The sequence below is a fragment of the Calonectris borealis genome, chromosome 26, assembly GCF_964195595.1.
Source record: "Calonectris borealis chromosome 26, bCalBor7.hap1.2, whole genome shotgun sequence".
NCBI classification, from domain to species: domain Eukaryota; kingdom Metazoa; phylum Chordata; class Aves; order Procellariiformes; family Procellariidae; genus Calonectris; species Calonectris borealis.
In genome coordinates, this window is record NC_134337.1 from 2,031,441 (window position 1) to 2,057,936 (window position 26,496).

The window sequence follows — 26,496 nt, forward strand, 5'->3', positions numbered from 1 at the left end:
ACCCAATAGCCATGCTCTATGCCAAGCAGCCATGTCCACCTCTGGGACATGGCACCAAGGTTTTGATGCCACTGAAAGCTCAGGCGTTGCTGGGTGGGTAGATACCAGGGAAGATGGGCACAGGTTGACACTGAGCCAGGGAGGCGGGGATCCTCACCATGTGCAATGATATGAACCCTGCCAGGACAGCATCACGCACAGCTCCACAGCAATTGCTTTGGATGCAAACGCACAGTGCAGACAAGTTCACATCACAAGGAGCCAGCACTGTGAAATAGTCATTTTTAGAGGCAGTTTATCCCAAATAAGAACAAACCAAAATGAAGGTGCCTATCATTGTGTTTGGTTCTGTTTTCATTGTGTGGCATGGCCCTGGAGAACTTATGTTTTGACACTGATCACCTTTATTTATCCCAAAAGAGAGGAGAGCTATCAGAAAACACCCTCAGTACCTTTTCTGACTCTTTCAATAGCTTTTGTATGTTTTCACAGTTTATAGTATTTCCAGAGAGACTGAGCTCCTGCCTGGGAATGAATGGTTACAGGACACATACTTACTGTCCCCGAACCTTAGCCACAGCTCACAGAGGCTGCTGCAGCTTGGCTGGGGCCAAGTCAGCGTCACCATAGACAAGTATGACCATATGGAAACCCAAAGGGTTGCCCCAGCCTTTACTGCCTCCTCCGTAGCTGCCAGCCAGGATATTCAAGGCTGTTAATAATATTACATATTTCCAGGTGTCTTGAGAGACACTTGCTTTCACATAATCTCTAATGAGGTGTTTTAGTCTCTTTCTCCCATATACGGAGAACACCAAAGAGAAATGCATCTACGTCTTAAAATGAGGCCAAAGGTGCATGTGGTATTATGGAAGACAACGCATATTGTAGGTGTCCATTAATGGCTCCTGATCTGTATCAGCAACCCTTAAGCGGGGGAATGTCTGCAGACACCCCAGCTCACCTCTTCATCTTCACAAATGAGAATACCCTGAGTCCTTCACAAGGGGTGAGATTAGTCTGGCCTCTCGGTAATGTCTCCAGCTCAGACACCTCGGTTTCCCCTGAAGTCAACCAAGAGGCACTGACTTTGTTGGGGGGTAACTCACTGACCTACCTCAGATTTCAGCTCCATTGGCCACCGACCGCATCTCTGCAAGGGCAACAGGGGCACCCAGCTCAGGTGCAGGCATCTCCCAAAGAAGTGATGTGCATGTAACCAGTTGACTACTGCACAGACTATTGCAGAGCCACAACCACCACGTATCACGATCTAGCCTGGCCCTGGGCTGTCAGTCCCATGTGCATGTGGTATGTGAAGCACTACGTGCAACACGTCTGCAAGCAGAACTAATACAACATCAGCTGGTGGTAGCCACAGTTTTCTTGTACCTCAAGTTCCAGCTGGAGGGGGACAAAGACTCCAAGTTTTCTAGGATACGTTAAACATCACATCCTTTATTACTGCTTCTTGTTATTGCTACCTGATGACCAAGGAGGATGTAGAAACCTTTTTCCTGACTGGGCTGAATTGCAACATGTTATTTAGCTAAAAGCTGGCTAGCTCAAGATGACACACTGACACTTGGAGCATGTTGCAAGTACCACCCGTCAGAGGAAATGGTTAAAAGCAGGCAAATATGCGTAGTCTTCACCAGCTAATGAAACCACTGTTGCTGCCAGTTTCTGGGATGAAAGGCTGCAGATCTGCGGGATACCACGAGAGCCCAAAAAGGAGAAGGGTTCCAGGGAGAAGAGGGAGCCCTGTACACCAAGAAAACTCCCTCCAGCTCTATCAGGACTCACTCGAGAGAGCCGTGTTGTGGCAAAATGTGAGTGCTGCTCATTGAGAACTGCCTTTGGGCAGGAGCCACCAGGATAACCTGTGAACTTCTGAGCCCAGGACAGATATACTGAGCTTGGAAATGTTGTTCCAGATATGACATAATACTTACAAAGGCTTAAGCCCCTGAGTGGTTATGGAGAAGTATGTCTGGAAGGGACATCAGAAGGTCCCTCTCTGCTCACTGAGGCAGGATCATAATGACAGGGGTGGTGGAAGAGAATAAACTTCAGAAGGAGGTTTCTCAAAGCCAGTCAGTACTGTTTAACCTCCTGATCTGAACAAACAGTACAAAACCCAGATTTCACCACCAGAACCAATACTATGGGGTCAGTAAAACCCTACATCATGGTTTAGTTTATCATAGAATCATAGAATGGTTTTTCCCAAAAAACATTTAGGTGTTAAACTACTCATCAGCTAGCTGGAGGAAAGGTGCTTTCATCAACTAGAGTTGCTTCTATAAGAGGAAGGATTCTTCTGAGAGATAGTTATCAAAGAGACAGCTCTTCCATGTCTTACACAGCCAAAGCCAGTTCAATAAATGGAAGCAATCACACAATCAAGAATAGTTCCAGAAGTTAAATAACTTTGTGACCAAATGCAGAGGGACTGTTCAGTACAGATAGTTTGACAGTTCTTGCATACTCAGTATTTTGATATCTACATGCCACTCTCACTACCAGAGAACGTCCAATGACCCTTTTTTCATCTCACACCATCCAAGGATATCAGATCTGTAGCACAGGACACCTGAGAAGCACCACTCTTGAACCAGTACTGACACTGTCCATAGTCGCTGCATTACAGAGCAGTTTTGTATCACAGAGAGACCCAGTGGATCACAGGTCCCGCTGTAATCACTCTCACAGCAATGGAAATTACCCCACAGGATCACCTCTGAAAGTGTGGAAACTATCTAGCCCTTCCCTTGCTCATAGAGACGGTTTGCTAACCTGCAGACAAGATATCCACCTACGCAGATTTGCAGCATGAAAACTGAACACAAAATTCTCCTTGTTATAAAGGCAAAAACTCTACCTGAAGAACTACTGGAATAGGAAGAACAGAGCCCCGAACAGGGAACTACCAGCAGCTATTACCCAGCTAAGCCCTTTTCCTGCATGCAGAGGTTAATAATGGGATGCCTACAAGCAAACCTCTCCCTACTCAAAGATCAGGCTACCCAAATGAAGATCGAGCTCTCCAAGTACAGAATCCTCCAACCAGTCCTACACAGCAAAGAGAGTCCAGATATGGTCCTAACCCATCTCTGAAGGCCCCTTCCCAACAAAAGCACGCTACAGGCCAAGGCTAACAGTGACCTGCCAGATACTTTATAATGACTAATGGCCTTCCAAATAAGTAATTTTTTCAAAGAGGACAACTCCTTAGTATGTTTCCAAAACTTTAAGGACAACTGCTGCCAACCTCATCTCCTTTGAGTCAAGAGCAGAAGTGCTTGTACAAACTGCCCTCCGAACTATTCCAGCTCTGCAGCGAGTTTCACGCGAAGCGAGGGGGTGTGCCCCAGCCAAATCAGATTTACTCAGGGGACACAGCCCCAGTTGAGCCTACGACTTGAAGCCCGACGTTTCCACATCAGAACCAGTTCTGCCAGATGAGCCATGCCCCAAGCCAGGAGAAGTGTATAAATGGAGCCACTCCCTAACCAAAGGGCATCCAGCGCTGGAGAGTATTCCTCTCACAACAGCAGTTCTCCTTCTCTTCAGAAAATGCCATTATTCTTCAAGTGACCTTTCCAAAGCAATGACCAAGTCTACAACCGTGAGCGCTGCGCAGTGCAGAGCAGGGCTTTCTTTGGAGAAAGCCTGCCTGCCTGGGACTAACGTCTCAAAAGCAATATTTTCTATTTTCCCTAGGCAGAAGCCAGCTGCAGTCCCATGTTTAATCATTCTGCCATCCCTCCCACTACACTTTTATGCTCTTTAGTCAGAAATTCCCTAGAACAAGTTACTTCCAGTTTATATAACGTCTCTGTTTCCTATTCCAGAGGAATTACAAAGCTTCTGAAAGTAGCAAGCCAATGCCACCGGTGCTCCGGGTTGGCCAGGGCTAATTTTGCATGTGTTAAACATGAAGTAACTGTGCACATGGGAAGCTAAGGTTTCATGACAACATGCTAACGTGCGAGTGACATTTCTTGGCATACACACTCTGGGACATACTCCTATTCAAGACAAAACAAGGGAGGCTGAGCAGAGAATTAGCCAGAGAAATCTGGAAATCAACATTCAGATGTGAAAAAGGGCATTATTTGGCTCACACTGCTGACTGTGAGGGGGGATTTTCTCAATATCTACATCACGCCTTGGGTCAACGGCTCAACAATCTCAGGCCTTTGGTGTGAGTTACGACAAAGGCTATGAGCCCTGTTAATTAGTCTCACACATATGCTGCAGCGTGCAAATTCTCTTTTGGACCAGAGATCACCAGGAATGAGCTCGGGAGCTTCTAGGGTTTGTGTGACAAGCTGCCATGTCTGTCTGGGAGTTGTGATAACTTCAGGGTCGGTGCAGAGCAGGCCCTGTATGACAGTGGTGCAGCAACGGTAGCGCAGTAGCCCCTGGGAACACTCGTGGAAGATGCAGACCCTCTTTCTCCAGCCCATTAAAACACTGCAATCTTGAACTGCAATGTTTTGCAGTTCAAAACATGCAAATCTTAGTCTTCCAAGACTATGGTTTGTGCAGACCAAATCTCTTCCAAGACTATGGCAGAATATGGTTGGTGCTCCAGAGCCGGAGGCAGCGTAGCCATCAGCATCAGGGCAGCTTTGAATCAGCATCACTGTAACGCTATCAAAACCCCACCAGGTTTTTTTAGTGAGAGCTCTGCTGCATTGCACAGATATACCCAGCTTGGGAGTGTCTGAGCTCACTGGTGTGTTTTATATGCCCTGTTGTTGTAGGCAACACTTATAGGAAGGGATCTTATCCATGAAGGACCATCCTCCACCCTTGCATAATTCCTAACCCCAATGGGACTGGATGCTCTGGACAGGAAGGAATTGAACAGCTTCTGTTCCCTCCTCTTTCCTGGCTAGGTAAATTATTCCAATTAGGCTATGTATTTCCATTTCTGACTCAATTTTTTCTGGAACCCAAATCAGACCTTTTGGGCGAATGAAGCGAGGGCCAGGTGGAAAGACAGAGGGGTAAATATGACCGCTCAGCAGGTTCTCAGCTCTGCTCTGAGTCAGACCCTCAGGAACCAACTCCTTCAAAGTTAGTTGATTTTTTAGGTTTGTTTTCTGCCAAATCAAAGCAGTGTGACAGCCAGGAGAGGCACCAAACACCAGATTTTCCACTCTTCACCTCCCCACCCTCATCTTGCAAAGGAGCTGTCGGCTAATACCACCACAGGGACTGGGGGATCATCTTGCCCAACATCACACAGCTACAGCAGAGATATATACACTGAGCCAGTCGTATTCGTTTCCCTCCATAGCCCATGAAAAGAAATAAGCCCTTTAAGAGCGTGACTCATCTGACCCACTTTAGTCTCTACTGCAGGATGCGATTAAGCGCGGTGTGCACTGGTGAGCAGATCTCCAGTGGCTATAAAGCAGCTCAGGTGACTAGCTCTGATGGACAGACCTCCACAGCAGATGTCTACATGTACTCAGATTCAGCTCACTGCAGCAGACTTACTTGGAGCTGGACTGAGCCTGTCCATAAACCACGTCCTGCTTGCAGCTCATCATGGGCTGGGCATAGACCACATCGGGCTTGTTGCTTGAGGGGCAGGAGAGGGCCCGTGCTGGCATTTTTTTACTTGTCCTGGTAGTTCCTTGCTGGGTGCTACAGCTGCTGTAGATGCTCTGGCGGTTCAAGGTTGCCTTGTGTTCTGCCCGGCCCCCCACCTGACTCTTCCTCAGCGTGCCCCGGGGCGGTTCGCAGTAGAGGTCGGGCTCGCTCCGGCTGCTCTTGATGTTCTGCACAAAGCAGTAGTCGCTGCCGGCCCTGGCGGGGCTGCAGACAGCCTTGCTGTAGTGCTTGCTGCCCCAGCCCTCCATCTGGCTGTACGAGCTGTAGCGCCTGTTCTCCACGTCCCGCTTCAGGGTCCCGTTGTACAGCTGGCCAACGAGAAAACAAAAGACAAAAAGATTAGGAAAGCGTTGAGCTGCAGATCAACATTGCTAAGCCCACTCCTGTGTGGGTGTCACGGCTACCAAATTCCTATGCCTCTTAAGTATTTTTTGTGGCCCAAAATTTATGGGAGGTTAGCCCACCTGCAGCTCTTACAAAGGTGCCAAACCCTCCCTTGAAATCTGGGGACACTTAGTGATCAGGATACGGCATCCAGGAGCTTGAAAGCAGAATTGAATGCTCAAACATGACCCTGGCATTAGAGAAAATGCCTTATTTTCAACACATGGGGTTAGCGGAGCTCACATCACAGCTCTTGCCATCACAGAGAATGATGCCCCATTCTGACCTTCCAGCACTGCCTGCATTTATTTCTAATTTCCTCATGCTATTTTGTTCCCCTTCCATCTATAAGTTCCTTAGGAAAGGAGTAAAGGGAGTGAAAAATCAGTAAGAAGGGATTCTTGAATCTCATTGTGCCAAGAAACAAGTGGAGACAACAAATATCTGCTTATGAGTTACAAGGTGTGTAGTATCAGCTTATATAATGGGATGTTCTGAGAACAATGGAGGATATGCAATAAGAATCGAGATGACTAAGCCAGGAAGGAAAAAGAAAAGAATAAAAGACAGTAAAAAAAGACAACTGCAATTAATCAAATGAAAAAATGGCTTTAGCTGGTCTGCTGTCAGTTCAAAATGTCTCCACCACTTCACCAAAAGTCCTCCAGATTTGCCTCAAGTACACCAGGATTGAATCCAATATTCTTTTGCAATATTAAACCTTCTGGATATCAATGCTGGCACCTGGAAGCCTGCAGGGTTGTATCCAAGTGAGAGACAAGTCACTAAGGTGTGTACTATAGAAAGGAAAATAAAGCAAGCTATTTTAGTGCTGTTTGCCCCATAATATTGAGCTTTTCCACTGCATCCCCCTCAGCATGCTGGCAAGCAGATCTCCAAGACATACAGCAAACAGGCATAAAAAGAACTAAAGAATAAAACTGCCTGCCCCACCCCGCTTTGGTTTATCTCGGAAAAGCTCGTCTGTGGTCTCTTGTTGGGCCAAGGTCTTTTTTTCTCACCTAACTTTAAGCAGCAGTACTTTGGGTGCCTCTTTCTGCAAAAGCCACCCAAGGATCCCTTGAGCTGGGAAAGAAAAGTCAACACTGGCACCTTATTATTTTCATGGAGGTTCAAGGCACAAGGTGTGAAAAGCCTGTGCCTGGTGCAATTGTTCATGTCACTGAAAAAAATCCATACTTCCTAACCTAGAAACACCACGTGACAGAGAAATTGGTATCCTCTGCAGGCTCACCCTGAGTCCCGCTGCTCTGCCCCAACTTCATCCCAGCCCTGAGCACACTCAGCATCATTTCTGTCTCCAACACTCTGCAGAATTGTCATTATGTTAATTAATTAAGTCAAATATTTCCATTAACAAACTGATCTTCTGGAATGCAGTGAATCCTCTCTGCTGTGTCCCAGAGAGTTGCACAGGTAACGGCTGAGAACTTTTAAAAGGGGTTACCTAGCAGGCATGCCATCTGGATAAGAATCCCGATACACAGATCGCTCTGTCATTTGGGCACCAGTCTGAAGCAGTTTTCGTAATTTCATTCTGCAGGTTTGCATCTAAACAGGTGAATTGCTGGAAGGGGAGCAAACTCTCTTTGCGTTTACTCCAGAGGACACAGAAAAAACCTGTTAGTACTGCAGCACAGCAGGTAACAGGTTTGGTGCATACTGCAGAGCTCCCAGGGATTTGGAAGAAGAATTTGCATGTGATAAGAAGAGCAAGGACGAGGCACATGGGTAAGTGCGATGAGTCTCGGGGGCTCCCGTGGCAGAGGGGCAAGCCCACTGAAATTTCCAGGATGGCCGTGCACAGAGGTTCTCTCCATCCTGGTTCTGCTTTGGATGCAGCATGCATGCAGCAACGGCAAAATGACCTTTCATGAAATCATGATCTACCCCCCTGCGAATGAGTATGTCCTTCTAAGGGTGATATCATCCTCATTTTTTCTTAATTTTCCAGGGTTCAGAAACCCTCGGGACGGTGAGGGACGGGACAGGGCTGCAGCAGGAAGGTGCAGGGTGGACTTTGCTGCTCAGAGGAGCGGGAAAGCCCCTTCCAGGGCTCGCTGCTGGCAGCGGCTGGCGGGAGGACAGAGCAGCAGCTTGTTAGATGTGAGCCCTGGTGTTTTTCTTCATGAGTCAGTACAAGCTGGGATCGTTTTGTAGGGCTGTCAGGAGCTTGGCAGAGCCATGGAGCCCCTGGGCATTTGCTGAAACCAATTCAGCCAACCCTGGAAGAGCTAACTGGTTATTTATCTAAAGCTATTGTTTGCTCTCCAGTGTACTCACACGGGCTCTCTGCCAGCAGAACGGGCGAGGGAAGGTGTGAGTGAGTCTGTGTTTATAGATACAGAATTATCAATTCTGTGTTTCCTGCTGTGTTTTACAGTGGCATATAACATTGTCCTCTTTCTTGCCAGCCCTGAGATGAGTGAAGCAAAGTGACCGCCTGTTTGGAAAGACACCTTTCTGCAACACAGGGAGCCCTGAGAGGCAAGTCAGTGCAGGTCCTGGCAGGGCGGGGAAGCCTTTTGCAAACTCATGGGAAAATAGTTCCCGTGTGATGTGAAGCTCATTACCAAAGTCAGTGCATGACTTTTATTGCTGATTCTACCAGATGCTTGGCTGAGCCCATTTTAATCTCTTTCAAGTGGCACGGACCTAATTGGTATCTTAGAATTCCTCTTTGCAGCAGGAGCCTGATCCAAAGCCTCCAAATCGATGAGGAGTCTCCTGCCAGCTTCAGCGGATTTCAGACCTGCTTGCCAAACAGTCTCTATGAATCCCTGCACAGCCACGGCTGACCTGATCGCTTCTTGATCTCGGCAAGGTGCCGTGTCTGTGCCTAAAGAGCAGATTTCTCACACTAAAACCTATGTCCCCGTTTCAGATGTTCACCAAGCTAAGTCAGACACCTTCACTTCTAACACAGGAGCAGACGTGGCCGAGGGAATGGAGTTCCCCGTGTCGTTATCTCTTCGCTGGATGCAGCGATCAGTGAGATAGGATGCACAGCAAGGTAGAAGCGAGGCACTCTGCCGTCTGGAGAAGAGATGGCATCTCTGAAGGTGAAGGTGATGCTATTACATAGTCTGTGGTTTAAAGAGCCACCTGACAACAATCTCGTAACTTTTGCTGATGCCATTACGTGTGTAGAGCGAGCTCTCCCTATGCAGAATAGCATTAGTGAAAGGAAATAATCAATCTCTCACCTTCAAACCTCATAAACCGCCCAGATTTCCTAACACCCTGAATTGCATCTGCCCACTGCTTGTGGGTGTTTGCGTGGGGGAGGTGGGCCAGGTCCACACCTCCTCCCTTTAGGAGTGCGGAGAAATGCTGGAAAAGACAAGGAAGTCCCTCAAAGCGGGGTGGAGACAGAAAGCGGTGATTCCATCTGCACTGCAAGATCAGGAAACCATTTTAAAAGAGCACAGGCTGTCACCAGGACTTCTCCCCGTGGGACCTGAGGAGTCAGGGCAGCTTGGCAGGTCTCTCCTTTCAGCCAGACACCATCGTGCACTGGCAGTCCCCCGCACTCGCAGGAGGCAGGAGGGTGCTCACGTGCAGCCGGGCAACGCCGACATCCTGAATTTTAGCCTGAGCTTCGCCTCCCTCCTGTGAAACGAGCCTGTATGTTTGAGGCCAAGCCTTGGGAGCTGTTCATTCATATTAAAACAAGGAGGCACGGGGAGGAAAGGCAGTGAAGATGAGCACTGATAGCGCGCAGGTGTCTTATGAGGCCCAAGGAGTAAGAGCTTTCCTTCACTGGCAGCAGCAAAGAGCTGCCTTTAAATTAATAGCTGTTTATGGGTCACCATTCTCAGCCTGCAATATGGGACCATTTTAGGAACATCAGTTGGAATATCCAACAGTCGCACCAGACAGGTAAATAATACCTCTGACCTCTTATTTCAACTGGAATAAAACTGGTGCTAGAGAGAAAATCAAAATGGCGTTATCCCAATCATCCATCATGAGTCCTTTTTGTCTGTCTTCCACAAACCCTTTTGTTTAACAGGAAAACTCTCTCTCCTCCTCCCGCTTTCCAGAGAAGCAGAAGCACAGGGCAAGGCGCGCCAGCCCCTGGAATCGCGCTCCGATCTCAGCGCTGCCTTTCCACGTCGGAGGCCCTCCCAGATAACTGGGTGTTTCTGACTTCTGCATCTAAGGACGCGATCAGTTCATTACCTAGCTCTAATTTTTTCCCTTGCAATTTGTTTGTTTCTAGAGCAGCAGACAGAGAGAAGTAAAGGACTCCGTATAAACACGTCAGGAGCAGGTTTCTCCCAGGCTGGAGGGCAAAGCACAGGCAATGCAACATGACAGCGTCCCACCCTGAGTGATGGGTGGGGAAAACTCTTGATGCTACTTGCGAAACGCTTTAGCTGCTGCCTGCTGCACACTCCATCGCAGGGAGAAAAATTGCAAAACCAGCAAATATATTGTTTATCTATTTCTGAAAGGCTCTTTCCCACCTCTCCTGGGTGCTTTTTCATCTGGTTCTTTATGCAGCTGAGATTTAGGTCTTGATGGTTCAGTTTGTTCTGGCCAGGGCAGGTAATGTCCAACTTGCCACTCCAAAGCATAAAGCCTCTTGCAAAACCTCACAGGGAGACCAGCGTCTGACCAAGCAATGATATGCAACAACTCTAAATCTTTGTTTTCTTTGACAGGATTGCCCAAACCACTATATTTTGGGGGTTCTTTTAAACTTGAATGTGTCATCACAGCAAATGACAAATTTTGTCCTGAAATCCTTACGGAACAAAGTTCGCACTGACGATGAGAGATTTTTGCCCACAGAGGCAAAGCTAGCCAGGGGTAGCAGGGAACGTTCCCGTCTCGTGGCGAACAACTCTCATGCAGATAATGCATTTGGGAGAGAAAGCTCTACAACTTTCTCCCACAGAGAACATTTGTTTAAGAACAGTCTCTAGTGCAGAGGGATCACCGTAGTGCATATTTTTCATTAGTGCCATAACGGACATAATTGCTACAGAAACCAAGCTGCGTGGGCCAGCGCAGCACAGAGCCTGAGACCCCAGCAGTGGTGCCTGAGGAAAGCAGCGGTGAGCACTGGTGGCCCAGTAGCCACTGGTCCCCTACTGTTATGTGCCAGGATCCAACTCAGTTAACTGCTTTAATCGGAGCAGCATCAGACATGCCAAATATTCCTCGGTCCGGGAGCAGGGCTGCTCTCAGAAACGTGACTCACTACGAGCCCCAGGCTGAGGTCAGCTCTGTGGGATGATGATCTGCTCACCTTGCTGGAGGCAGAGCACCCTACCGTCCGAGATGCGCCTGCTTCCCTACCCAGCACACCAGGGGCTTGTTTGCCCCTCGTTCGGGGCAGTGCCGGGGGGGCACGCTGCGGCTTACACCCACACCATGCCGGTATAGTTCCTCTTGTGGAAGCAGCGGCTCGGGGAGGTTGGGTGTGCTTCCGCACCTTGTCCTGATACTGCATCATCTCGACAGTGGGGACCTGGGAACCCCCCGACCCTCTAGCAGGGACGGACCTGCCGACCCAGCAGACCAAGGCAGGAGCAGTATTGCTGCAGGTGGGGATTAAGCTCAGAGGGTCTTTGCTGACGGCATGCATCTCCTCCACACACTGCCTTCCCTTGGTGTTTGGGATTTGGCTGCGCATCTCCAAAGCTGTGCCTGCAGTTGGGGTGAGCAGCACACTCGTGCAACGCACGGGCCACCGGACTGTGACAGTGGCTTTGAGCCCAGTGCTGAACAGATCCCATTTTTGGGGTGGTATTGAGGTGTCAGACTCAAGAGTGCAGCTCATGCTGAGACTTCTCCTGCCATGATTGCACTGCTCTAGGTGCCCAGTTTAGCTTACTTAAACCTCCCTCAGGTTTGGCTGTGTAAATTGTGGTCACCACGGTACCTTCTGTGGGACCTCAGGCACTGCTCAGGCCTTACATCAGGACATGGCATAGCCAGCTCCTGCGGTCGGATGGCTTTGGGAACTGGTGGCCACTCATAACTCAGCAGGGTGACAAATGTCTCTAAGCATCTTCTGGGCTCAACAGCACCTGGATTGAAAGATCACCTAACACAGAGAGGTTTGGAGTCACTAATGTACCCATTACTGCATCCCACCACGGTCACTGTGCAAATGGGACTGGGGACTTCATCCCTGAAGGCTGAGCCGACCCCTGACACGTGAGCCAAGGAAATGCTGCAGCCAAGTGCAAACCTGCTGCCCTCAGAGTGCCTGTTTCTGGAGTGGTCCCGCTGATTTCAGCGTTACCTACTGATAATGAGAAGGTACTCATTGCAATGCTAGTTACAGTGGTGCTACAAACAAGGCACACCACAAGAGGAATAAACAGAAAATAGTCTTTAGTAATGGGTAAATCAAAGGTTTTAGTCAGAAGTGTTGACTGATTCAGAGAGAGGTCTTCCTCCAGATCTATCATTTCGTTTGCTCTGATATTTGAACATCAGTATCGTTGGTTGGGAAGAAAACTCAGAAGCAAAAAGCTTGAGATTTCCGAGAAGACACAAAACAAGACAAAAGGAGGAAGTCAGGAATAATAGTTTTTAAGAGCTGTGGATGAGACAAGATACCTCCTGTCGTTTAGAGTCACCGTCTAAAGCAATGCCTTAGATTAAGGCAATCTAAGAGCAGTGTCTAAATTGCAGATGCTGTGGAGCAGTAACATGGTCATGGATTGCCTGTTACACCTTTTTAACTCCAGAAGTATTAAGAGTAAGTAATTTTCCTGAATGCTATACTGGGTCATTTCCCTGAAATATCTGAATTTGCCTGTGCATCTCATAGGACTTTGCAACTTCTCAGAAACACTCACAGCACCAGCTCCAGCTGGAAAGAAGTCCAGCAATTTTGTCTTCAAAAATAGATTTGCTTTATCTTTGTTATCATGTCTTAGAACCCAGTAATTACAAATAGGAAATGTTTTTTAGAGTGCCTAGAACCTGCACAGACTTCAAGCAGGTCTGTAGACCAAAGTTAAAGTTAACCCAAGCTGGAGGCTGGTCGTGGATGTGTGTAAACCTTTAATGCTTTTCTGGAAGAACCAAAATGGAGGAGGTTCCTCGGTGTGATTGGGGAGTATGATGTTTGTTAAGCTCGTTAAGCAGATTTAGGCTTGAGGTTATATGTTCCAATGCGCCAATGGCACTTGGGACTCATCTCCCCTAACTGCAGTCATCTACCTGCTGGGTGACTGCTCGGATCCAGCTACCAGTGGAAGGAGATAGGCATCCAGAGGGGCTGATTCATCCTGACCTGACAGATCTCCAAGATAGGAGGAGATGAATCACCTCCTCGTACCTCTCTCTTTGTTGGCTATGGGAGGAGTCTAGATGACTTGTCAAGACTAAATGGATGATTTTCAGATAGACACAGTTAGGTATGATAAATTTTACTGTGAATCCTTCACAAGTCCCAGTCCCTTTTTCTTAAGTAACCCAGATCCTGAAGACCTTTGCCGAAAAATTCTAGAATGAAAGGCTTGTAAGACACTTAGGTTTGGAGAAAGACCTTCCCTCATCAGTAAATGTAGAAGAGCCCTTCAGAGAAAAGCCATGAGCTGCATAAGTCTATGGTGAACCAGAAGTGACTGAACTGCTATGTCCACAGTACTCTGTGGTGTCTAATGGAGGTCCTGATCTTCGTAATCATTTTGCAAGCTGTTCACCAGAACACCAACATTGCTGGACTGAAATCCCCAGCAGCCAGTGGCATTTCTAACTACCTAGCATTTGTATCCAGCTGTCGTAATGATTGGGAAGAGGATCAGGAATGAACAAAATTAAACAATAATCCTCACACCAGCAACACCAGCTGCAGTACCACCTTGCCAGCATGAGCATGAGCTGGAGGGACAATTGCAGAGCTGGGGCTTAGCCTCCTCTCTCTTTAACAAAAAAAAACCCAGCTAGAAGCTACTGGAATGGCTGGAACAGAGCAGTTTTGCTTAGACAAAACATAACAAACTCCATTCAGGAATCACAATAGACAAACAGCAATATATAATTGAAACAAAACATCGTAATCACTTGACTTACAAAGCTCAGAGACTCCACCTCTGGCTCAGGAGGTCCCTCAGTTGCAATTTTCTGGTGGCCACAAAAACACTCTGGGATGTACCATGCCTGCTTGCCATGCTTAGACCCTTTTGCAGGGGCCCATCACTGCCTTAGTGATGGAGACAGGACACTTGGCTGGGCGGACCTCTACTCTGACCCATCATAGTCACCCTTTTGGTCTTAGACCAGGCAGAAACGCCACTGTCTGGGATTTAACCAGCCCAGAAAAGGACATTGAAACAAGTCAACAGACAGTCTGTAAATAAAAATTTCAAAGACATGCCAGCGCTCCCAGTTCTTCCTACTGAACATGCAGTAGGCAGTAAACCCAGTGATGCAAACCTAGCAAGTGACATCGCTGCCTTGAAGCAAGCATGCTACACCAAGGCCATTAAGGAAGACAACAGATAAATCTTTCTGAAGCTGAGGAATGCTGATGCTATGAACAGGCAGAGGATCTGGCAACTACCAGGAAAAGCTTCAACCCTCTGTCTGTGTGCTTGAAGCCAACACAAGCAACTTTCCTGGTTCAACCCTTTGATGCTTGACAGGGAGCTGCTTTACAGTCCCAGGGCTGTTGAAAGGAGCCCTTTCTTTTTCCCATATTCAAATCCCAGATCTGTGAATCGCTCCTTTCTACATTATAGCTGATGAAAACCAAGGAAGAGCAGAATACAGGTCTGAGGTGGCAGGGCAACATGAGCACAAGTTGTCCCAGTACATGATGGAGTGGTTTGACGTGATTCCCAGTGTACAAGAATCTGTCAGCAAGGACAGAACTGGGACCTCTGTGGGATGTATAAACTCAGATTGCATAAAGACAAGTACTATCTCACCTGTGCTTTTTCTGGCAATCTGTAGTATTTTCTTTGGAAATCACTATAGGATAAGTGGACTGCCTCTCTTCCAAGCTCAGAGAATATCTGAAAAGGGTCTGCACTAGTATTGAGATTGGGAATAACAAGACAGTTATAATGCAAATTCCCTGATCATCACCACTCAACCACATTAATGTTGTTCACAGAGAAGTTTTGGTACAGGAAATAAAAATGGAAACTGTTCCACGTGAGCAATGGATGTGCTCCAAACTTAAACTGAGTTGTTATCAGTCTGAACCCATGACTGATCCTTCAGACAGCTTCAAACCTCTTGTGCCGTGTGGATATTAATCCACAAAACCAAACTAAATCTTGTCTACACTAAAATCCCCAACCAACATAGATATAAGGCCCTCGATCATCCTCTTCCATTGCATTTAATTACTTTCTAAGATAGCTATAGCCATGTGTCATGTCTCTCGGGCAAGCTTCTGAAGTGCTATGACCTTGCTCCATGACGGCTCCTGCTAGAGGGTGCTTTCTGTACAGGTTACCTCAGGAGTATGCCACAGTTCCCAGATAAAAGAGTATCTTACCGGATATCCCCAGCTGCTGTTTCCTGTTTGGGTTTTGGCGTAATAGCTGCCCCGGGATGTCCCATAGCCATAACCATCAGCTAAACCGTCATACATGGAACCTGTAAATGGAAAAAGCATGGTCAGCAGGAGAAAGAGGTCCCAGCAGGCACCCCTTCAGAGCATAGCACTTTTTTTCCCAGTGAGTTTAATTACTGAAGAATAACAGAGTTAGAAACCTTAACAGGAACGTAGGAAAGACAGAAATAGGTTGAGCCTTTGCCATTGCAGGCAACTCATAGAAGATGTTCATTTCAGAACAGCTCTTGGAAACTCCAGCCCTCAGACCACAATCAACAGCCTAAGGTTTTCAGCACAAAAGACCAAGTGCCATAAAATCTACAGTGGACAAGAGCAGACAGGGTCAGAGACGGGGCCAATGTCTCAGGTCTTTGCTGTATGAGAGGAACTGGATGATATTTTGTGCTACGCATCCTAGAAGGTCTGAACCTGGAACATACTTCCTTTACTCTGACTTGGAGGTAAATAAAATTTGCCTCTTCTCTGAAGGCAAAACCAGTCTGGCTTTTCTGGTCTGAATACTAACAATCACATCAACACATGCAGCCTGAGCAAGGCTTGCTAAATTCAATAAATAACAAATAACAAACATGATGGGTAAGTTATGATCAAGTCTATTTAACACCTGGGGATCTCAAATCGTCAAACACTAAAAAACCTAATTGCACTGCCTTAAATTTCAATCTCCAGTCTCTAAAAGATCACTCTGTGTATTTGTACTTTCTTTTCCTGAAAATGTATTAAGCTCCATCATTATTTTTGGTGCGCTGGGGAGGTATATAAGACTAGATCTCAGATACATTCTGTAAAGATGCAAATATCTTGGATCAGGGGGAACCCATCAGCCATTTCTATTATTTCTCAGCGATTTATTCAGAGTGTTTGGATTTACCTATCCCAGCCCTACTAAAAGCTCTTCCAGCTGTCTCACACCAGTAGCCCTTGGCAGTGCAATTTTTGGATCCTTCCTAAAAGTATTTTACTCATTCCTACATTCATCACTACAAGGAAAAATTAAGCAAGTCATTCTCTTTCCCTGCTGGAATTCCTTTAACCCTTTCAGATGGTCCAAAAGAGTTTAAGGTCATTTAAGTTTCATTTTCAAGAGTGCTCAATAACTGAGGCATCCCAAGTCCCGTTATGAGGAAGTGCAAACCCTACACTCCAATTAACTTCCAGGGGAAGCTCTGAATGTCTAACAAAGTACAAAATCAGGACTTACCTGTCTTCAGTTATGCACCTAAACTGGTGGGTAATGTCAGAAATATCCTAATCTCTCTGATTGTTCGATAAGACTCATCTCTTAGATAAACTGGATAAGCTCGACCACAAAGGCCCTGAAGCCACTCAGGTCTTCTACAGCCACTGATCCTTGGAATAAATCTAGTTTATTGCCTTGCCTGAGGCATCCAGAACCTGTTATGGTGATTTGGTTCGTGGCTAAAAATTCTTGCATTTTCTCAGGAAGGTGATTCCAGTAGATGCGGTATAAATAACGAGATTTGCTTTCTATTGTCAACAAGAGAGGAGCAAGACTGCATGGATGGTAGCATCTGAAGAACATCACTGAATGCAGAATAAGCAACAGCAGAGTAGTTTCACAGACATACACTTGTGCAGAAAACCACAGGATCTCATTTTCCGTAGTCTAGAGACTTGGTGGACATTGTTCCCTGTTAATATCTCTCCAGCCCTGATTACTTCATATATATATATTAAGTTCCACAGAACTTCCTGATAAGGCAAGGAAATTACCATTGATGTGCAACGGGAGATACAATTCAGCTGTGCCCTTCACCTTGTGCTTCCCTCCGCACCCTGGGATTTCCCAGAAACCCCAGATGAGGACATTAGTGTTGGCCTTCAGCAGAAGCAAGGCAGGGCTTGAAATGGTAAGTTTGGGCTAGGTGGTTCACCAGGGGACAGAGTTAGCTAGTAACAATAGTTCTGAGCACAAAGATAAAACAATCCCATGATAACCGTTTCCTGGGAATTCCTTCTTACAATCAACCTCTTGTTCTGTGCAAACATCGTGTAACTCCAGGCAGGAGTACCTGGGAGCATTTTCCTGACACTGTGAGTGAGCAGTTGGAAGAAAGGATTTCTGGGCATGACTCACAGGTTAATCTGACCAGTCCTCCCTGGGGACCGTGCTTTTCCTTTCAGGATCCATTCTTGCCATGCACTGCACTAAAGACTTTGGGGTTGAGCAAGGAGACACCAAAAATAAGCCAGTTTAGGCACATCTCTAATTTTCTTGTATAAATTCACCGCTACATGGCCAAATTCAAGAGACCAGGCAGTTCATGCAAGTTTATGTTCTTCAGTTGTTGAAGAGTTGCCTTAACCTCCAAGGACTTGTATATAAGAGCTTATAAATATATAATTATATATAACCTCAAATGTTCAAGGCATTTTGAAGCCGCCTTGCTGATTGGAGAAGGTGTTTCTCCTGCCACCACGCAACTGTGATTTATTGCTTGGAGAGCTCAGTCTGAAGGCCAGGAAGAACCTGGGGATTTTCTCATGGAGGTGGCTAAAGAAAACATCATCTTTGTTTAGCCCTGCAAGTTTAGACACTTCTCTGCCTGGTTCATGTTGAGAGCCAGCTTGGAGATGTATCACCAGCCCTCGGGGAGAGGAAGGATATTCCTCTTTTCAACGACCTCAGGGGTAAAGACCATACCAGCTGGTCATAAGTCCTGAGAATCTGGGATAAAAACAGACTATCTCCTGAAAAAAAACATTTTGGCAGGGGGTGGAAATGCTCTTTGGGGGAGATGCCTCCCTGGTGCGTTTTTCCTAGCTATGTCCATAGGTCTGTGTCCCATGTGCTGTCATCCAAGGAGCTGTTTAGGTCTCTGAAGTGCCCACTTGCACTTGGACAAACACAGAGCCAATTAAAACCGCTGTATTAGTAGTAGATAACAGATGAGACAGAGGCAGAAAAGACACGGATGAGAATCACTCAGATGAAGCACAGCCTCCCAGCGACCATGGCTGTGGGCAGAAAATACCCCCGAGGGCTGCTCAGGCGCTGGCTGGGCTGTCGTAGGGACCCCTCTCTCCCACCCCCACATTGTCATTCCCCCAAGGCATTTCCTTCAAAACTTGGTCAATCTAAAATCTCATTTAACTTCGGTGGGACAGTTCACGAGGGTACAATCTACAACAGGTAAGGATGGCAAGATCTTGCATTTCAGCACTGTGAGCCCCACTGCTTGCCCCACATGCTCGCCTTGCCCTCATCCTCCTCTCTATCCCTGTTATCGATCATTGCAGAGCAAACTGAGACTTCCATCCAACCCAATATGCCTGTGCTTGACGAGTTATTTATTTTCCTCAAAGGCAACTTTACACCCCTTGAAACTAAGAGACTGATGGCGAGAAGAATTGTGTCAGAAGAGACATTTCTCAAGCACGACAGCGAAAGACTTCAGCCGGACACATAAAGCTAACAGGGAGCATTGTGGAAGTGGATGCATGTTAATAAATATTAATCTGTGGCAGGGAAAGGCAAGACAAGAACCCGTCACTGGTAGTGCAGGCTAGACGAGTTAAATAATAAACTATGCACGGCTTTAAAACAATAAGGATGATTAAACATAGGAAAAACGTAGCAAGAGAAGAGGGCCTGTGAGAGGCACAAAGCAAAGCCTGGATGCCTCCTAGGAGGGAAGTGCTAGTGAAATCCCAGAAGTTGAGATTCTTGCAGGAATGACCAAACTTCATTTCTGCCTTCTGGCTTATGAGCTAAAGGGTTTGGGTATTTTTTCTATACCAATAATCTAAGGTTTGTGGAAGAGTGGATGGCTTTCACTGAATCATCTCATGCTGGGGGAAGGTTACAGAAGTCTTCAGAAGACTTACTATCCCCAAAATCTCCTCTTCCCTTCACATCAGAGTAATGACCCCCATTAGACCTAGGTGGGACCCCACTAGAGCTAGGTGGGATTTCTCCCCTCTCAGCCACAGCCATCATAGCAAACCTCTAAATCACAGCTCAGCCGCAAGACATTTGGATACGACACTCCTTGGTTGGGTTTCCTCAGATCTTTGCTCCCTGCTATACCCTGCCAGCCAGTGACGAGTCACTGGCAAAACTTTTCTTTAGCCAGAGGACTTTGCAGACTAGCGCTGTTGGCTACAAGGAGCTGGTTCAGCTTGGCCTGGCTTTTCTCCTGCCGTGCCACTGAAATTCATTTTCCCTGGAAATTTGCATTACTCGCAAATTCAGAGGGAGCCATCCAGTTAGCTATTCCCATGGTGAGAAGGGCAGACCCCACAGACCCGAAACCCAAGGAAGGCAGACTCCACAGACCCAAACTCTGCAGCCGTCCTTGGAAACACCCATAGCTGCTGTGCTGAGAAAAGGTCCCACTGTGGGTGCAGGATTATGCTGCTTGCAGGGTTTCTGCTCACTGCCCTACCCCGGTGCACCCCACTTTGAGCCCAGATCACCTTGCCCTGCTGTGGCTTGTGCACGTATTGGGTGACACCAGATCTTCAGAGAGTGGCCACAATGCCTTGATCTGCTGGACCTCAAATAACCAACTCATTTTATGTATCCATCAATTAGCAGGACATTGAGAGAACGTCTGTTGACCCCCTAAAGAAACTCCAGTTATGGGATACAACGCCCACCTCTCTACATGCAAGAGAGGTCCATGTCCATGCTCCCCATCCTACATACACAGGCGCATGCATTCCTGAAGCTGGGGGAAGCTCTGCACCGCGCTTCAGCTCCTGCTCAAACCACAGATCAAAATGCAGCAACAGACGGCTGGACCTGGACCAACACCTACCCAGACACACGCAGGAAACTGTCTGGGTGCAGAGGGAACAAAGCACCCGAATATTTATCGAGGGGCTTTGTGAATTCCCCAGCTTGTGCTGCCTTTGAGGAGCATCTCTGAGAAATCATTGGGGGATGCAGGTAGCTGATGTTGGAGGAGCATTTGAACAGGCAGACATCCATGCCTGACAGCCTGTTTGTAGGAAACATTAATGGTTCTCATTAGGTCTGCTCAGCTAACCTTTGGACCAACAGGAGTAAAAATCAATACTTGGAAGTTTAGCCTGACCCTCGCAGGCTTCAACCCAGGAGAAAACCCCCGAGAATAAATGGCAACTTCTTGCCCTTCTGGGATTCTGTCCAGAAACGCACTGAGAGAGCAGCCGCGGGGGTGAATCAGCCATCAGGCCCTTCGTGCTGGCCAACCTCCCCGTGGTGGGAACGGGAGAGCCTCAGCCCCGTGTTTGGAGGCAGCTCCTGGGAGCTGGATGTGACTCAGCTTCCCTGGGACACAGAAGCCAGAGGTGCACATTTCCACGCAATTCCCATTCCCAGACATTTCCAAAAGTGTCTGGAGGAGGGGTTTAGCTTCAGCCTGTCAAGCAGAGACGGGCAGGTGGGAATTTGGTTTTTTTCTTTCCTTTCCCAGAGGTTTCACCTGGGCTTCTCTCCAAGCAGAATAATCGCCCTCTGTCTCCCTTCCTTCCTGCCTATGGGCAGCAGTGGGAGACATCTCTCCCCTCTTCCCCTTGAAATACCCCTCCGCTGGAAAGGGAGGCTGGCAGTGCCCCAATCCCCATCCACAGCCTCTCGTCTCCTCCTGGTTTGTATCTTATTTTGTCAGGTCTGGCACCATAACACCTTAAGCAATAAACCCTCCTGAGGTGGGAGGAGGTTTGCATCTTCCATTTTGGTGGCGGAAGAAAGCTCTCCTTGCCCTGTCTCCCACCAACCCCTTGGAGTCTATGTCCACAAACACACAAAAAAAGAGAAAGCAGAGATTTGTTCCTGGTGGTGCCCATCACGGGTCACTGCACACATGCCATCCACCGTGAAGCTGCTCTATTCCCTCCGTCGCAGCCATTGCAATGCATACAGCCGGGATGGCTCCTATGGGAGCACCATCTCCACGCTTCACCCAGCAGCCTAGTGCCACCCGGCTTCTGTTGGTAAGCCAGCCCAAAACATGTGTCTGGACCATGACACCTCACCAGCGCTGGATTCAGCCTCACGATCCAAGCCATAGTCCCTGAAAGAGATGGCAGAGACTGGCCCAGGTCACCCAGCTTTCCAGCAAACACCCCTCACTCTGAACGTGGCTGAACGGTTCAGTCCCAGCCCCGGCCCCCCCTCTCCCCCAAAGCCTCGGGCTTTCTTCTTCCCAGTGAACTCAGCCAGGCCAGTGAGCTCGCTGCAGCTGCTGGCGAAAGAACCTCCGAGAGCCAGGAGGTTTTGCACTGTGGCTGTCGCAACCTTCTGGGTTTGCAGCTCCCGGCTGGGGAAAGCTGGGGTTTACCTCCAAATCAGCTGTCTCCAGACGCAAGCACAGCGAAGAAAACCATTTGCCAAGCTTTGACCCAAAGAGGAAGGTATTCCAGCAGGAAACCTGGCTCCACGACTCAGCTGATTCCTTGCTTTCTATGGCACAGACTCGGTGCATGGAGGTGGACTGGCTGCCCGGATCCCTACACCCCTTTCTACCCATCTGCAAAATGGAGGGGGCTGCGAAGCATCCGCACTGAACCAGTGCAAGCCACTGTGGTAAGAAAAGGTCACCTCTCCTCCTAACGCATCTCCTTCCTACCACTCACACTGGGGTGTCCCAGACGCTCCCACTGTTCTCAGCCTGCAAATGGGAGACATGCTGGGAGCTTTAGAGGTGAATCCCGAGCTCAGGTTTGTGTCCCGTGTGTAGGCAGAGCTGCCTGCGCTCCACCTGCCACAATGCCCAGGAGACAGCCGAGCCCCGGCTTGTGGCCAGCTCCCGGCCCCACGGCACGGTGGAAAAGCTCTGGCCATCCAGAGGAGGGGATGGGTCTGGCGGAGGATTCCAACCATGGGGGCACTCTCAGAGGAAGGATTTGCAAAGGTTAGGCAGCTACTCCAGCTTTAGAGCCAGGAACAAAGGGTTAATAGCACCACACTGAAATGGCCAAGTGCCTCAGGGATGTGGAGCAGCGCAGCACTCCCGGGAGATCAGCTCCACCGGGGAGGGAGTCGATGCATCCAGCTCCGCGTCTTGTCCTAACTCTTCCATCCAGTGCAAGAGACCTCGGCATCCCCTGCCCGGGGTAACCCGTGAGAGACGCGAACCGGTCTGTCCCCCACAAACAAAAGCCCACAAAAGCACCCCACAGCAGCTGCTCTGTCCCCAGAGAGGAGCCCCTTGCTGTCCAGAGCGCGGTGGGATTTTACCTCGGTTGGAGTGGCCCACGCTCGACGACACGGACGACTTTTGCTTCTGCCGCTTCACCGTCATCATCACTTGCTCTTGGACCCGCTGTTTTCCCGTGCCCTTAGTTTTCAGCTTGTGGTCCGAGGGCAGAGCCAGAGTGGAGCTGGCCTGGTCTTGGAAACACTCATATGCCAACGCTGTTTTCAGTGGAGAGTGAAGCATGGCTGCCAGCAGACCGTGGGGCTGGGGGGGAGAGGGGGCTGCACTTCACCTGACCACGCACGACACAAGGCGACAGCAAACGAGTCTCGTGCTGGGGTTAATCTCCCGAACCCCTCCTTGCCATACGTCCCGCAGCCGAGGGTGTCTCAGGGCTCCTGCTCCCGGCTCGGCTCCCCGGCGTGTGAGCAGGCACACCCTCTGCCAGACTGGATATACAGCCCTGCCTGCACACACCCACGCGCTCCCCGCCGCGGCTCGCTTGCAGCCCCCGTCCCGCCGCTGCGGGGCACGCGGCTCCCCGCTGCCCTCGCCCTAAATCTGCCTCCCCCAGCCTGCCCCAAAACAGACGGGTCGAGGGGGGCGTGCGGGTACCCATGGGGAGCAGGCAAGGCTTGGGAGGCATGAGGGTTGGGGATGGACATCGCCGTCCCCTCCACTGTGAAGGGCTCACGGGTGAGGCTTTGTGGGGCTGGGTAGGAAACGGTGCTCTTCGGCAGCCGGAGGGCTGGAAGATCTCCCACACAGCCTGCTCATCTTGTATTTTATTATTTCCCTTAGTCTAAACTGGATCAAAATGGTGTCTCAGTGCCAAAAGCCTGGGGACGCCCCTGCTAGTCGGAGGCAGCATTGCACCCGCTATGGGTCAGAGGAGCAACGCTGACCGCAGTGCCCATTCCTGCCTGGGGGTCCAGCCTCCGTCCCGACGAGATGCTCCCGGGTCAATGTGTCCCGCTCCCCATTTCTAAAAAGCTTCCTCTGCCTGCACAGGTTGCAAAACCACCCCACTGAGCCCAGGACTGCAGGGTCGCCTGCAGAGCACCTAAAGTAGGGGCCGTGGAGGGTCCTGCTGACTGCAGGGTGCTGCTGTGTTCAGGGGGGTGAACAAGGGGACTTTTGCAGGGACAGCCCTATGGAGAAATCAGGGCAGCTGCCAGGCAAAGAGTTGGGGCAATCTTTGCAAGTAACTTGGGGTAGCATGGAAAAAAATAGGACTTTTAAGCAAGCAGAATAGAAGATAAAATGTCTGTACAAGAAATGACATGCCAGGTTATGAATTTGAGCAGAGAATTTTCTCTCTGCCAAGCCACACTGCAGCAACTCGTTTGCAGAGACCCGAACACCTTGGTGCTGGTGTGACCAGTTTCAGGTCACAACAAGCACTGACAAAGCTGCCAATCCACAAGAGGCTGATACAGGAGAAGAGGCACAAAGCCCATCAGGAGGGAGGCCGAGGGGAGGGCGCCCAGGGCAGAGGCTTCCTGGGTCCCCCAGGACTGGTCCTGGGTGCTTGTGTCAGTAGACAGCCCGGAGAAGGGCCAGGAGGAGCAGGCTCCTCCACGCTGCCAAGTGGAGAGGACTTGTGGAGTTTCTCTCCGGTGGGAATCATCAGTGCTCAGGGTCTCGCTGCCCGCAGGCCTGGTGCTTTCAGCTCGCAGATGTTGTGTCCCTCCTTGAAAGCAGCGGGAAAGCACTTTATTTCATTCCCATTCATCAGGTTTCGTGTGTCCCTGGTGGCTTGTGAGCACGCAGGTGCCATATTTCGTATTTCGTAGGAACAAGAGCAGTATCAGAAAGCACAGGGCATGCTCCTGGGGAAGATGAACGTTGTGCACCTTCCTCCTCTGATGCTCCAGGATGCTCCTCCAGTGAAACCCAACAGCAGAAACCCAAGCCTTGTCAATGAGACACAGGACTAGAACAACTAGAGTGTAATTACCTTTGGTCCCCTCTCCCCATGTTTCCTGACACCTCACCCAAGGGATGCAGTGGTTTCACTCTGCTCCATCACCCAGCCAGCCTGGACATTTAGACCGTGCCCAAGCAAAGCCAGCCGGGATGAGGGGTGAGTGCTGCCCAAGACCAGGCGGCTGATGCCCAGTGAGATGGAAGAGGATTTTCTGCTGCTCCTGTGCATTTCACAGAGTGGGGAGAAGTCTGTGCGCTTCCAGTCCAGGTAGGGAACAGCGAAGCAATACCTGGGTGTTGTTTTCCTCTGTCCTACTTGTCTCTCCTGAAAGCTTGTTATCGATGCCAAACGATGTTTTCGCAAATCAATGACAGGCTGTCAGCGTCAGATGGCTTCTGCACAACAAAGTGCCCAGCTCTTGCAAACCTGTAATGTCATTTCCCCCACGGCAAGGAACAGCCCTCACCCTGTCCCCGCACGGGAGAGCCAAGTGTTTATCACATCCCGTCATTTGGCGGATAATACAAATGCTACGCTCCGGCATCTGCCCTGTTTCATAACTCACCCAAAATGCTGAGCTGGGCTGCGGAGCTGGGGACAGGGAGCTTATAGAGGCTTCCAAGAAACAATAGTTTCTTCAGGCGAGTTTGCACGGTCTAGCCCAAGGGAGGGAATCTCCCAGGTTTCTGCAACAGTCTCCAAACCCATATCTAAAAGAGCAAAAGGTACCTAAACAAAGGAGTTTATTGCACCTCTATGCAAACTGCTGTTTCTGCTCTGAATCACGGGCTGGGGATGCTTACTTAGCAGGGCATGGTGAGTGTCATCCCCAGCAAGCCCAGCGCAGCACCGGCGCAGCAGCAGAGCTTGCATCTCCCAGCGCCCGAAGCAAATTCCCTGTCTGCCTTTCTGTCTGGAGCTCGCAGGCAGCAGTGGGGGAAGGCTGAAAGGGAAATTAAACCTGTGCCGAATTTGGGGTGCGATCGGCAAAAGATTGGAGGGTTTAAAAAAAAAAAAAAAAAAGAAAATAAATAGGCAACCGGTGATTTGAGGGAGACGGGGGCCTTCGCTGCGGTCCGACGGCTGCATGTGTGCGCACCAAGCATCGCATGGCGATGCTGTGAATCACCGCTCCGCACCCCACACCGGGACACGCCTTGTGCATCTGGCCTCTTCAAAGCATTTTTGTATGAGTTCCTGGGATTCCTGCCAACTCGCTGATTGCAATCAAAGGGCTCGCTGGCCCAATACTGCTCCCAGAGCGGTGCGGGGTTTGCTGTTCAAACTTGTCAGGCACTCCTGAGCTGAAAGTGTCTACGGATCGCTGCAAAATCTACCGGGGGAAAATAGTTGGCCCCCAAAATTGGTGACAGAGAGTCCTGCCGTGGGGGGTTTTTTAGCACCTAGGGTTGCTTCTTCCTCAGGGCAGGTGGTGACCAGGAGGGACAGGGGTAAGGTGGTGGGAATTTCTTGTATTTCCCAGGATAATGCCATTTTCTGAGCAGTGACTCAGCCTCGCCCCAGCACAGCTGAGACTTCCCAGAGCCTGGCAAGGTTTCTCCATGAGGAAACCTGCTCTTCAGATTTGCAAAGCCTTAGTTTCACTCTGCCTCTCATGAAAGGCTCTCTTTCTTCTGTGGGACCAGAAAGCACCACAGGAACGGGGCAGATGGAGAGCTCAGATCCAAGAGGATAACCAGGATCCAGCTGAAAGTGAGCGTGGAGCTGCCAAGTTGAGGAGAGCCACGCAGAAGCCTGCTGAGACATGCGGACAGGTTGTTCTTGAGCAAAACCTTCCCTCCACTCCTCACACACGT

General features: G+C 49.1%; 1 protein-coding gene across 1 annotated transcript in view; it reads right to left on the reverse strand.

The window, feature by feature from the left end:
- Positions 1–22,992, reverse strand: part of PKP1 (plakophilin 1) — a 42,342-nt gene extending 19,350 nt beyond the window's left edge. The window contains exons 1-3 of the mRNA XM_075174231.1: positions 22,791–22,992; positions 15,521–15,621; positions 5,518–5,942 (exon numbers count right to left, since the gene is read on the reverse strand). Coding sequence (XP_075030332.1) covers positions 5,518–5,942; positions 15,521–15,621; positions 22,791–22,992 — 728 coding nt within the window. The remainder of the gene's footprint in view (positions 1–5,517; positions 5,943–15,520; positions 15,622–22,790) is intronic.
- Between the last annotated feature and the right edge of the window lie 3,504 nt (positions 22,993–26,496).